At 47.3% G+C, this 12,830-nt stretch overlaps 1 protein-coding gene across 1 annotated transcript in view; it reads right to left on the reverse strand.

Annotated features, from left to right (window-relative positions):
- Positions 1–7,620: 7,620 nt before the first annotated feature.
- LOC104995536 (poly(A)-specific ribonuclease PARN-like) overlaps positions 7,621–12,830 on the reverse strand; it is a 58,224-nt gene continuing 53,014 nt past the window's right edge. The window contains exon 4 of the mRNA XM_010849435.1: positions 7,621–8,623. Within this exon, the coding sequence (XP_010847737.1) occupies positions 8,571–8,623 (53 nt within the window). The 3' untranslated portion in view covers positions 7,621–8,570. The remainder of the gene's footprint in view (positions 8,624–12,830) is intronic.

Consider the following 12,830-nt stretch of genomic DNA (forward strand, 5'->3'; position numbering starts at 1 on the left):
CCCCCACCCAGTGAACTGACTCCTGGTGTGTTCCGGACGTGCCCACTTGAGACTCGGGTGTGCACAGGGATTCCAGCCACCCTGGTCCCTCAGCACTTCCATCATTGCCACCTCTCTCTTTTTTTTTTCCCCTAAAAATTCGTTTCCATTATGGTTTATCACAGGATACTGAATACTGTTTCCTGTGCTATACAGCAGGGCCTTGTTGTTTATCCATTCTGTGTATAATGGTTTGCATCTGCTAATCCCAAACTCTCAATCCATCCTTTCCCCCTCCTTGGCAACCACAAGTCTGCTGTCTACATCTGTGAATGTTTCACAGATTGGTTCATTTGTGGTATCATGTGGTATTTGTCTTCCTCTTTCCGACTTACTGCACTCAGTACGTAATCTCTTGTTGCATCCGTGTTGCTGCAAATGGCATTCTTTTTTGTTCTCTTTTATGGCTGAATAGTATTCCATTGTCCTTCCCTCATGGCTCAAGTGGTAAAGAATCCACCTGCAAGGCAGGAGTCACAGGAGACGTGGGTTCGATCCCTGGGTTGGGAAGATCCCCTGGAGGAGGAAATGGAAACCCACTCCATTATTCTTGCCTGGAGAATCCCACAGACAGAGGAGCCTGGTGGGCTACAGTCATAGGGTTGCAAAGAGTTGGACACGACTGAGCATGCACAGGCTAGCGTTCCATTGTATGCATGGAGCACATCTTTATCTGCTCATTTGTCCATGGACATTTCAGTTGTCTCCACGTGTTGGCTATAGTGCATAGTGCTGCTATGAACACAGGGCTGCACGTATCTTTTTGAACTAGACTTTTGTCTGGCTATATGACCAGGAGTGGGATTGGTTGATCACGTGGTAATTCTAGTTTTAGTTTTCTGAGGAACCTCCACACTCCTTTCCATAGTGGCTGCACCAATTTACATTGCCACCAACAGTGTAGGAGGGTTCCCTTTTCTCCACACCTTCTCCAATACCCGTTATTTGTAGATTTTTAAAAAAATGACGGCCACGCTGATTGCCCCGCTGCTATCCCTGTGTCTTCTCTCCAGGACATGTCCTTCATGTGGACATATGGTGGTATCGGGTCATGGTTAGGCACGTGGGCATTGTGGTCAGACGTCCTGGGGGTTTGAATTCCAGCTCTGCCACTGACCGTGACCTTCATGCCAAGCGACTGAACCTACCCTCAGTTTCATCTTCAAGGGGGGATGATACTAGCTACCCATTGAAAGGTTATGAAGTGTGTAGAATAGAGTACGTTCCAAAATACCTTGCCCGTTATGAATTACAGAAAAAACGCACGGTGCAATAGAGAAGGTTTGCTTTCAAAAAGCAAGGGTTAAATACTGGAGGGGAGTTTCAGGTGGAAAGTTCTAGAGAGCAGGGGTTATGTGTCTTTAGAGGAGATGGTTTTTCCTAGTGAAATTGAACAAAGGCAGTGAATGGGGTGGGGTGGAGGGAGACGGTGGTGAGCAGTCACTCTCTGTTATCTTTCAGCAGCTCTCAGTGACCCTGTGAGGAGCGGGTGGGCGGGGGTCTGGTCTGACTCAACAGGAACTCAGCCAGCATCCGGTGAGCGGCAGGCCATCACAGGGCGCAGACAGCGTGCGCCGGAGCCCGCTGCCTCTAATGTGTGGTTTCCTCAACGCCTGTTATTAATGGAAATTCTTCTAGCGCCTGAGTGGGCATGAGCGGATGGAAAAGGGAGACAATGAGGGCTCTGAGGCTCCGAAAGGTGGGGTGCTCCTATCAGACATCCATCAGGACGCCAGGAGCCTGCTGATTCACACACGCCCGGCGGGAGATGAAGTCACCTGGATGATGGAGAATTCTGGGGCTCTGTATAAACAACCCAAACTCCCAAAGGACACTCCATTTCCCACTCCCCATCCCCTCCCCCCACTTAGACCCAGCCTTCAAAAGTGCGCAGAAGTCTAAGCTTCTGAGTCACCATCATTTGTCAAGGTAACTTGTAGGTTCAGCTATTTAATTTTTACCCCGTTCAACAAACAAGAGGACAAACACTCGGGTAAGATTGAGTAAAATGAACAACTCTGAGTTCCCACACTGTGGGGATTGGTAACGAGACCGGGCCAAACAGACTGCAGGGCACAGAGGGGAGATGGGCAAAGAGCTTTTAGGTCTCCTCATTATCAGGTGGAATGTGGGAGGTTACCACTCTCAGCCACCTGTTTCCGGTAGTCTGGCTGTTGCCAGTAAGGAAGATCCCCTGTCCAGGGTTGAACCGCCTGCAAGGCGACTGGGCGGAGGAGTGCTGGCCACCCCCTTCCTCCTGGAGGAGGCAAGCCTCAGAAGGTAGGTAACTAGTACTCCAGCTGGTCCCAGAAATACTGTAACTTTCCACACACAAGTCGCAGGAGTCAGGCATGAGTGCATAAAGCCTCCCACCACACAGGAATCTGCCCAAATCCATGATTTGCACACCAAGCAAGGGGCTCTGACATCAAGCTTTCTGGCCTATTGCCCTGTGTTCTTACTTAAGAAAAATAGGCCTGAGGGTTTAATCTCTTTTTTAATGAAATACAAATTGAAGTCCGTGCCTCCACTCTCATGGGCTTCCTAGGTGGTGCTAGTGGTAAAGAACTCGCCTGCCGATGTGGGAGTTGCAAGAGATGAGGGTTTGATCCCTGGGTCAGGAAGATCCCCTGGAGGAGGGCATGGCAACCCACTCCTGTATTCTTGCCTGGCGAATCCTATGGACAGAGGAGCCTGGTGGGCTGCAGTCCTTGGGGTTGCAAAGAGTCAGACACGACTCAAGCGATGAAGCATGCAGCACACCCCCATCCCCAAATAAAAGAAAGAAGAAAGGAGCTCTTTTTTGTTGTCTTTTCTTTTCTGACGGGGTTATCTTATTGAAAACATTTCAGGGGGCTTCCCTGGCGATCCAGTGGTTAAGACGCTGCGATTCTACTGTAGGTGCTTGGGTTCAATCCCTAGTCAGGGAGACTAAGATCCTGCATGCCATAAATCGAGGTCAAACAACAACATTTCAATCTTAAAAGCCCTTCCCAGCTGCCTGGAGGTTGTCACCAGGCCCAGACACACCAAGTACTTTGTCAAATTCAGGTTCACCACAGAATCGGAAAAAGCGAAGGCCAAGGCAGAAATGGGTGAGGGGCTGAGGACAAAATGAACTACTTTCTGCAGGGACCAGACGACGGGGAGGAGAGCATGGCCCAAAAAGGAGAAAACGAACTGGCCTTCAGGTATTCTATTTCCCTCCCTGGACAAAATTGGATGCAGAGATTTACTCTATGAATCATTTGGGGGAAAAAAAAGATTCCCATTGAAGTCATGAAACTTGAGTCATGAGATTTAAAAAAAGCATTCAAAAAGATGCCACTATTTTTAACACATACTGTTTCCCAGGTCGGGAGAGAATGGTGCAGCCTCAGCAGTAACCCAGGGTCATGGCATTTCCCTCTCACCATCGACACGGGGCTGCAAAACGGTCTAAGTGGGAACCTCACAGACAGGAACGCTGCCTGTCTGTGCTGTTGTCCTTTTCAGCAATTATAACAGCACACTTACAAAATAACACTCAAGACCCATGCTTGTTGTTATAGTGACAGGTTTTTTAGGAAGGTGGGCTGGCTCAGTGGTAAAGAATCTGCCTGCAATGCAGGAGACATGGGTTTGATCCCTGGGTCAGGAAGATCCCCTGGAGAAGGAAATGGCAACCCACTCCAGTATTCTTGCCTGGGAAATCTCACGGACAGAGGAGCCTGGTGGGCTACAGTCCACGGGGTCGAAGAAGAGTTGGACATGACTCAGCAACTAAACAGTAACAACCAAAGCAATATACTTGGAAAGGTCTTCTCTACAAATGGAGGTGGAATAACTGGATGGCCACATGGAATTAGGGAACCTCAACTCCCATCTCACACCAAATACCAAAATACTCATTCAAGCAGACTTCAACATGAACACTAGAACTACAAAGCTTCTAGAAGAAATGCAAAAGAGTATCTTTCAAACCTTGAAGTTGTAAAGTTGATAATTATCGAAATGAAAAACTTCTGCCCAGTAAGATATATTTTTAAGCAAATGGATTGTTGGGAGGATAAGCGAAACAGGTGAGAGAGACTGAGAGACAAACTTCCAGTTATAAAATAACAGGGATGTAATGTAGAGCCTGGGGAATACAGTTAATAATGTAATAACTTTGACAGCAGATGGTAACTAGACTTAGCATGGTGATCACTTTGAAATATATAAAGGTATTTTATCGCTATGTTGCACACCTGAAAGTAATCTAATACTGTAAGTCAGTCAGCATTCAGTGTATTCCATTAAAAAAAAAAATCGGTCAAGTAAGTTGCTGGTAGAGCAGATCCTGAATGTTCTCACCACAAAAACTGATGTGGTGTTCATTTTGCTATGTGTGAGTGCACCAAGTCGACACATTGTACACCATACATTTACACAGTTGCACAACTGCAACTCAGTAAAACTGAAAAGAAAGGAAGGGGCGGGGAGGGAGAGAGGGAGGAAAAAAAGAAACAAGCAAGGCACAGACTGGCACTGCTGCTGCTGCTAAGTCGCTTCAGTCGTGTCTGACTCTGTGCGACCCCATGGACAGCAGCCCACCAGGCTCCTCCATCCATGGGATTTTCCAGGCAAGAGTACTGGAGTGGCGTGCCACTGCCTTCTCCGCAGACTGGGACTAATCATGTACAAAACTATCTGACAAAGCACTAATGTCCAGAATAGATAATGAACATCTATAACTCAATAGTTGAAAGACTTACAGCTTGACAAAATATAGGCAAGAGGGTTGAGCAGATACTTCACAGAGGAATATTTAATATATACAAATGGCCAAAAAATACCTCATCATTAGTCAACAGGGAAATGCAAATAAAAACTGCAGGGAGATATACTATAGGGCTAAAGACCAACAACGCCAAATGCTGCCAAGGATGAGAGCTGCTGGTGAGTCTAAATGATACATCGACTCTGGGAGATGATATGGAAGTTTCTTATAAAACTGAGCATCACTGATCTAGCAATTCCACTCCTTGGTATTTACCCTCCAAAATGAAAGCTTTTGTTCTCAAGAAGACTTGTACTAGAAGGTTCACAGCAGCTTTATTCGTCATAACCCCAAACTGGAAACAGCCCAAGCACCTCTCTATTATGAATGGATACAGACTGTGATACGTGTGTACTCAGTGGTAAAGAAGGATACACTGGGTGACACGGATGAACCTCAAAAACATCATGCAGAATGAAAGAGGCTTCACATCAAGAAGCACGGCCTCATGATTCATGAAGTTCTAGAAAAGGTTAGACTAATCTGTGATGAAAAAGTTCAGACCAGTGGTAACCTCTGGGGATGGGAGTGGGGTGGTGGGGGACTGCAAAGAGGCAAAAGGGAATATTCTGGGGATGATGGGATGTTCTGTGCCTTGATAGATTGTGTTGCATTTGTTACAATCTATCAGAAGGTATGCACACTTAAGATTTGATCATGTTACTAAAAATTGTATCCCCGCTGGCTATAAACACATAAACCCTGGCTCATGACAAGCATGCTCAAGGATTTGGGATGGGGAGCGCTCTGCAACTTACTTAGAAATACTTTTGAAACGAAGATGGATTGATGGAGGGAGGCACGGCTGAATGGTTATGTAATAAAGTAAATACAGCAAAATGGCAGCTGTATAATCTAGGTGGGGAGGAAACTGATTTTTGCTGAACCAATCTTTCCACTTCTTTGTATGCTTGAAAATTTTCATAATACAATGTTGGTGGGGGGAACTGGACAAATAGAAAACTATAAGAAAATAGAGCCGCAGCACTCAGTCTCCACCCAGCTCTAAAATCAGAGAACTACAGAAGGACTTGAAGGGAAACTCTGAGGTCCCCACTTCCACACCTGCCTCCAGGTTTGGTTACAGTACTTAAGAAACCACAGGACTCGGTGGTTCAGTGGTTAAGAGTCCAGCTGCCAATTCAGGGGACCCAGGTTCGATCCCTGGTCTGAGAATATTCCACATGCCAGCTGGGCAACTAAACCCATGGAGCCTTGGCACCTCAAGCCTCTGCTCCACAATAAGCAGCCTCCACTCACCACAACTAGAAAAAACTCGCACATAACAAAGGCCCAGCACAACCAAGAAAAGAGAAAAGAAACCCCAGGGGCTTCCCTGGTGGTCCAGTGCTTAAGATTTCCTGCTTCCACTGCAGGGGGCATCCGTTCCACCCCTGGTCAGGGAACTAAGATCCTGCAAGTCACACAGCATGGGAAAAAAAAAAAAAAGAAACCCCAGAACCACAGCCTCATTATCCTAACATGCTCGAGTCTCAGTATGGAAAAGCCAAAGCAGCATCCCAGGGTTTCAAACCCAGAAAAGACATGGAGAAAGCCTGTGTGTGCGTGTGAATAGGCAGGAGGGCCAACCCAGTTCACCTGCTGTACAGCATTTGATACAGTTGGGAAAATAGGGGTCTGGGCATGTACCAGGGCTTAGCTGGGTATTTAACGCTAATTCAACCCCTCCCCCTGCCCCTATCATGCCTGTGTCAACTCCAACCAGGGTTTCAGATCAAAAGCATCTTCAAGTATCACTACAACTCACTGTGCATGCGTGTGAGTGCTGGGTGTTTGACACGATTCCATTTAACCCTCACCACCACCCTGTAAAGTAGGTTCATTGTATAATCCTGTTTTCATGATTCAGGAAACTGAGGCTCAGAGAGGGTAATAATGTACCCAGGAACACACAGCAGGAGGCAGGCATATCCCATGAGGCTCTAGGGCAGAAGCCCTTTCTAAAGAGCACCTCCCCAAACCCCTCTGGACTGTAAGCTGTGTGTCCGTGACACTATTTGAACAGGAAGAACTGGGCTTCAGGTTGACAATGAAGAATCTCATGCCTGAGAATAGTCCTCGTCTCTCCCCCGGAGGCCTTGCACGGTGCGAAGGTCATTAGGCCGCCTCCCGCTCGGCGTTTCCACACCCGGCACGACCATCAGGCGGAATTGCGTTCCGTAAGTGCGCCGACCACCACCTTGCACTGGTCTGCCCTGTTGTCCGTGCTGTTAAAAGCAGCGTCAGGTGCATCTGTTTCTTCCTGCGGGTTTTAATGACTCAGCGGCGTCCAGCAGCACCTCTAAATCCTCCTGGAGACGCTCCTTTGTCTGGCCTCAGCCTTCCGTCACGCTTTCCCAGTGGGCTGTGCACAGTCACATTGACAGCGGCGAGGAGCAGGGGAGCCTGGGTTTGTAACTTGGGGGCTATCAAACTCTCGGGGAACTGGGAAATGTCAAGAGGCCCTTAACTGGGGAAAGCATCTTACAAATCTGAATTCCCTCGAGACCTTGAATTCTGCTCAGAACCTTCCCACCATGAAGATGCACCCCTCTGACACTGCTGACCATCGGCTCCCCTCCAGCACCAAGGCGCCTGACTCATCAAGGCAGGTGTAAGGGGTTAGAGGTTAAGAGAGAGAGAAAAAAGAAGAAAAAAAAGCACCAGGCTTACTGACTTTGCAGAGCTTTTTCTGGGGTGATCTTTAAAGAGAAATACATCTATGCAGAGATTAAGTATGTCATTCACTTACAAAAGAAAAGAAAAGAAAAAACCAAGAATCCTAAGAAAATCTCTTTAATTTTCATCTTTCAGAAATACATTTTTCATTTTTTTAAATTTCCATGATACAAAAATGTTAAATATCTAACAATGATCTGTAGGAAGCAGATCCACGGGATTCTGTCGCTGCTGTGATCTGGTTTGACAGAGAAAGGCTGGTACACGGTGTTGATTTGTTATGATTTCACACACATGCACACGTACGCACACTGGCCACCTCACCCCCAGACACCACCAGACAGACAGACAAGACACTGGCTAAGACACGGAATGCAGCGCTACCTGGGAAAACAGAAATTAACTTTTCATTCGTACACCCCACCATGAGAAACTCACATCTTAGGGGGAAAAAAAAAACACCTCTAAATAAATATGCCCCAAAGGTCAAGGCATGTTGACGGTGGTAGACATCTTGCTACCAGGAAAACAAGCTTGGGAGCTTCGTGGTTTCGGGCAGCAATGATGAGAAGCAGGCAGACACAACCGAATTCTTCATGGGAGGCCGTACCACACCCCGGGGCTGCCCCTGGGCCTGAGCGTGAACCTCTCGAGAGGTTCAACCCCAAATTCACGGTCACAGCACACAAGAGCGTCGGCTCTTTCCGCGGGTCTCACGGTTGGCCTTCCCCTTTGGGTGGATTCGCACACACAGATCTGTGACTGGAGGGTTTCACATGAGCAACAAGTAATGACCTTAATGACCTGGTGAATCATGAATGCACGACAGTCGGTAACATGCTGAGCGCCAGCCAGCACGCAGGTGAGGCTGAGGAGGAAGGAACACAGCCTTGGAAACAAGAACTGGGGTTTTTTCAGGAGACACACTTGGTTTCAGGCTTCTCCCACACCACAGTAGATTCAGTGAAATGCGGTATGGCTTCCAAACGTGCCAGCTGCTTCTTTCCTTCTCGGCAACAGCACCAGCGGGGTTGTTCCACTCTGGTCTTGGTTACCATGTGTCGGGGACTTCGAAGAGCTTGGCCGAGCTGTCTGAGATGCTTCCTGGTGGGAGAGGACAAAAGAAGGTGAATAAGGAGAGGGCTGCCCTGGCCAGGGGAAAGAAAGAGGAGCTGCCCGGACAGCGCTGACCAGGGCCAGGGCTGGGATGGTCTTGTCGCTGGAGAGCAGTGCCCGGTATATGAAGGCCACGCTGTAGAAACATCACCACAGGATCCAGGGAGTGCCTCCTGTCTGGGCATCTGTACTGACTTCACAGGAGTTAAGCATCCTCCAGTGAGCACACACTCCTATATTCTTTGCTACGCAGCATGCCGGGCACTTAGTTGATTTAATCTTCATAAAAGCCCGGTTTAGTGGCACTAATGTGCCCATTTTACAGCAAGTGGCTGAGATGGGGGTCCAGATTCCCCCAGAACTGAGATCCCTGCCAAAGGCCTGGGAGGATGAGTTTCTCTGTGCTGCAGTGACTATTAACCAGACAAGAAGTCTCAGGGGCTGGTGGCTAGACAGTCGCTAGAGGGAAGCTGACCAGTGGGGGTTCAGACATCCCCAAACAGATCTGCAAAAGCAGCTTGTAGCTCTTTCCTATTTCAGCAACACTGGCTATGGTCTTCGTGGCCTAAAGGAGCCTCTTCTGTTACAGTTTCACCCCAAAGTTACAAGCTCTTCTTCATTCGGAAACTTTCTGCAACAGCAGCAGCACCACTGGGTCACTGCTTGGACCACCGATGTCCACAGCCAAATACATGGGAACTAAGTCAGGAAACGGCATGTTCATGATGGAAAATGCGGCCGGCTAGGTGCTCCCATACCCGGGATATCATGCATTATTTAAGCCCTAAGGTAGGGTTGGCAGGGAAACAGGCAAAGCCAGCCCCAGGCAACAGTCCAAGACTGAAAAAGGGGAGAGGTCTGTGATGATGCCTGAAGCGGAGAGTAACTTTCAAAAACAGAGGGGCACTTGTTCAACTGAGGGTGGTTACTGCCCGTGACAGGAAGGCGTGAAGGTAACTGGGTCCAAACATGTGAAGTAACACGAGGATTTGTGCTGGCGTGAGACTCCGCCCCTCTCCTCCTCTACTGAGATAAAACCCAGAGAGACAGGATGAGAAGAGCAGGAGGGGACGTCATCTAAAGAGTTCTGTCGGGAGTCTCATGGCTGCACGGAACACGCGTGTCCCGGGACTGCTCCAGAGAATTGAAGGTGAGCAGGAGATGGTCCCCATGACCGATTCCCATGATCCCGTTAGAAAAGGAATAACGATGGGGACTTTCCTGGTGGGCCAGTGGTTAAGAATCTGCCTGCCAATGTGGGGGACGTGGGTTTGATCCCTGGTCCAGGAAGATTCCATATGCTGTGGGGCAACTAAGCCCATGAGCTGCAACTCCTGAGCCCGTGTGCCCTAGAGCCTGTGCTCCGCAGGACGAGAAGCCACAGTAACGAGAAGCCCTCGAACTGCAACTAGAGCGTAGCCCCTCGCTTGCTGCAACTAAAGAAAGCCCTCGCACAGCAATGAAGACCCAGTGTAGCCAAAAATAAATAAATACATAAAACTTAAAAAGGAAGGAAAAGGAATAAAGGTTATTGAAAAACAAAGCAAAACACAAACAGTCCCCTCCAGGGAACAACTAAATTCTGCAGACGGCCCAGGATAAGATTAAACTAGCCTGACCCCCTTCTCAACCACCCAGTCACACAGTACTTAATGACAGGGAGGAAAACTGACATCAGGAAGGGCGTTTTTGTAATTCACATAGCAAAGAAATAATACAGCAGCCTATCAGATATTCTAAAGGTAAAAGCCACAAGGCCAAATGTTGGGGTGGGGGGTGCTGAAATAAAACTGAGAGGGAAAAAGATCAATGGCTAAAAGCAGCTGTGCCGTCATCCTTACCACAGCACCCACCCTTACCTGGATGGGAGTGCGTGTGAGTCTGGTGGCACGCCGTCCCACACACAGGAGGACGACTTCCCTGGTGGCCTGGTGGTTAAGAATCCACCTTGCAATGCAGGGAACACAGGTTCGATTCCAACTAAGCCCGAGCTCTGCGACTACGGAGCCTGCACCACAAGGAAGATCCTGCGTGCCACAATCAAGACCGGATGCGGCCAAAAACAAACAAACAAAAAGAAACCACATATGAGTGACTCTGTGGAGAGCAAGCGAGAAACAACGGAATACGCAGAAACGGGAGAGAGGCAAGTGTGGTGGGACTGTCCCAATAGCTGTAAGACTCCGAGCAACTCTCACCGTATCTGTAAGGTACACTCAATGCTACTTCGAGCCTCAGAGGATTTCCATGATTCAGCTATGTTCCTGGCACAGAGCCAGTTCTGAATGCTCGTTAGCCCCTTCCCCTTGTGGAGAAGGCGGCCCAACATTCCATGTGGTTACTGCCCGGGGAAGCCAACAGCCTGCAGTCAAAGAGAGCCGCTTACAATGTGCAGCTGCTGAGAAAGGATGGTGTGCACAGAGCAACCAGAATTTTGTGAACCAACTAAAGGAGACCTAGACCAGAGTGCTGGTGCTCATTCTAAGCACCTTCCAGAAAGGGAGAGCTGTAGACCGTTGAAGGACCCATTTCAAAGCTAATGGATAAGAAACTGTGGTCAGTTTTCCAGGGAACTCGCTTTTCACAGCCCTATGTGGTAACTAGAATGCAAAGAATTACTCAGGAACAACTTTTCTTTTTCAACAGAAACTTCAGGACATCTGTCTCCTGCTATGATGGACTGTACCTTGCATCATATACAAAATGGATGGTATATCTAAATGTAAAACCTGAAACTGGAAAACTTCTAGCTTTCTTACATATGACACCAAAGGCATAATTCAAGGGAAAAAAATGATAAACTGGATTCCATTAAAATGTAAAACATCTACTACTGAAAGGCACTGCTAAGAGAATGAAAAGCACCGTCCAGAAGAATTTGTAAAACGCTCAACAGGACTTGTATCCTGAATCCGTAAGAACTCTCAAAATTCAATAGGGAAAAACAAACAGCCCAGTGAAAAAACAGGCAAAAGATTTAAACACTCATTTCACCAAAGAAGATATTTCAATGGACAAAAAAATCACATAAAAAGATATTTAACATTGTCAGTCATTAGGGAAATTCAAACCAAAACCATAAGGAGATACCAGTCCACGTCACTGGAATGGCTACTAAGCACACCACCAGCACTGCTGACTGCAGAGAGCCACTGAGCCCTGGTGCGGATGCGGAGCGCTGCGGCCACCCTGGAGAACAGTGGGCCAGGTTCTTATAAAATTAAACATACACTTACCATATGACACAGTAAGTCCACCCGTAGGTATTTATTCCAAAGAAATGAACATTTAGTTCACATAAAAACTTACACAGAATGTTTACATCTGCTAGACTCTCAGCTGCTAACAACCTAAATGCCAAAAGGCAAAAATGGATAAACAAACAGTGATAGGTCTGAAAAGTGGATTGTTAGTCCACAGAAGAGAGGAATGAACCAGTGACGCGGACAACAACACAGACAAAAGTGAAAGGCCTTACGCTAAGGGCAAGACCCAAGGGGTTACTTATCGAATGATTCCATTTAAATGACCCTCGGAAAAGGCAAAATTACAGTGACAGAAAGCAGATCGGTGGCTGCCAGGACCTAGGGACGGGGAGGGGCTGACTGCAAAGGGACACGAGGGAATCTTCTGGAATAGCTGCTTTATTTCTTGAGCACAGTGATGCTTATATGACTGTACACATTTGTCAAAACTCGTCAGCCTGTACACCTCAAAGTAATGACTTTCACTGTATGTAAACTGAATCTTAATAAAGCTGACCCTGCAAAAGGTATGAAGAATATTGTTTAAAAAAAAAACACCCAAATTTTAATATAAAATATGCTGATAATTTAAATTATTTGACCAAGAGTTTTTAGATGGGGGAAAACAAGATACTAAATGGCATACAGAGTATGATCCAACTATGCATAAAAACGATAGGTAGGATGACTGCAGCCATGAAATTAAAAGATGCTTACTCCTTGGAAGGAAAGTTATGACCAAACTAGATAGTATATTCAAAAGCAGAGACATTACTTTGCCAGCAAAGGTTTGTCTAGTCAAGGCTATGGTTTTTCCTGTGGTCATGTATGGATGTGAGAGTTGGACTGTGAAGAAGGCTGAGCGCCGAAGAATTGATGCTTTTGAACTGTGGTGTTGGAGAAGACTCTTGAGAGTGCCTTGGACTGCAAGGAGATCCAACCAGTCCCTG

The sequence above is a fragment of the Bison bison genome, unplaced genomic scaffold (genome assembly GCF_000754665.1).
Source record: "Bison bison bison isolate TAMUID 2011002044 unplaced genomic scaffold, Bison_UMD1.0 scf7180017864283, whole genome shotgun sequence".
In the NCBI taxonomy this organism is placed as follows: Eukaryota; Metazoa; Chordata; class Mammalia; order Artiodactyla; family Bovidae; genus Bison; species Bison bison.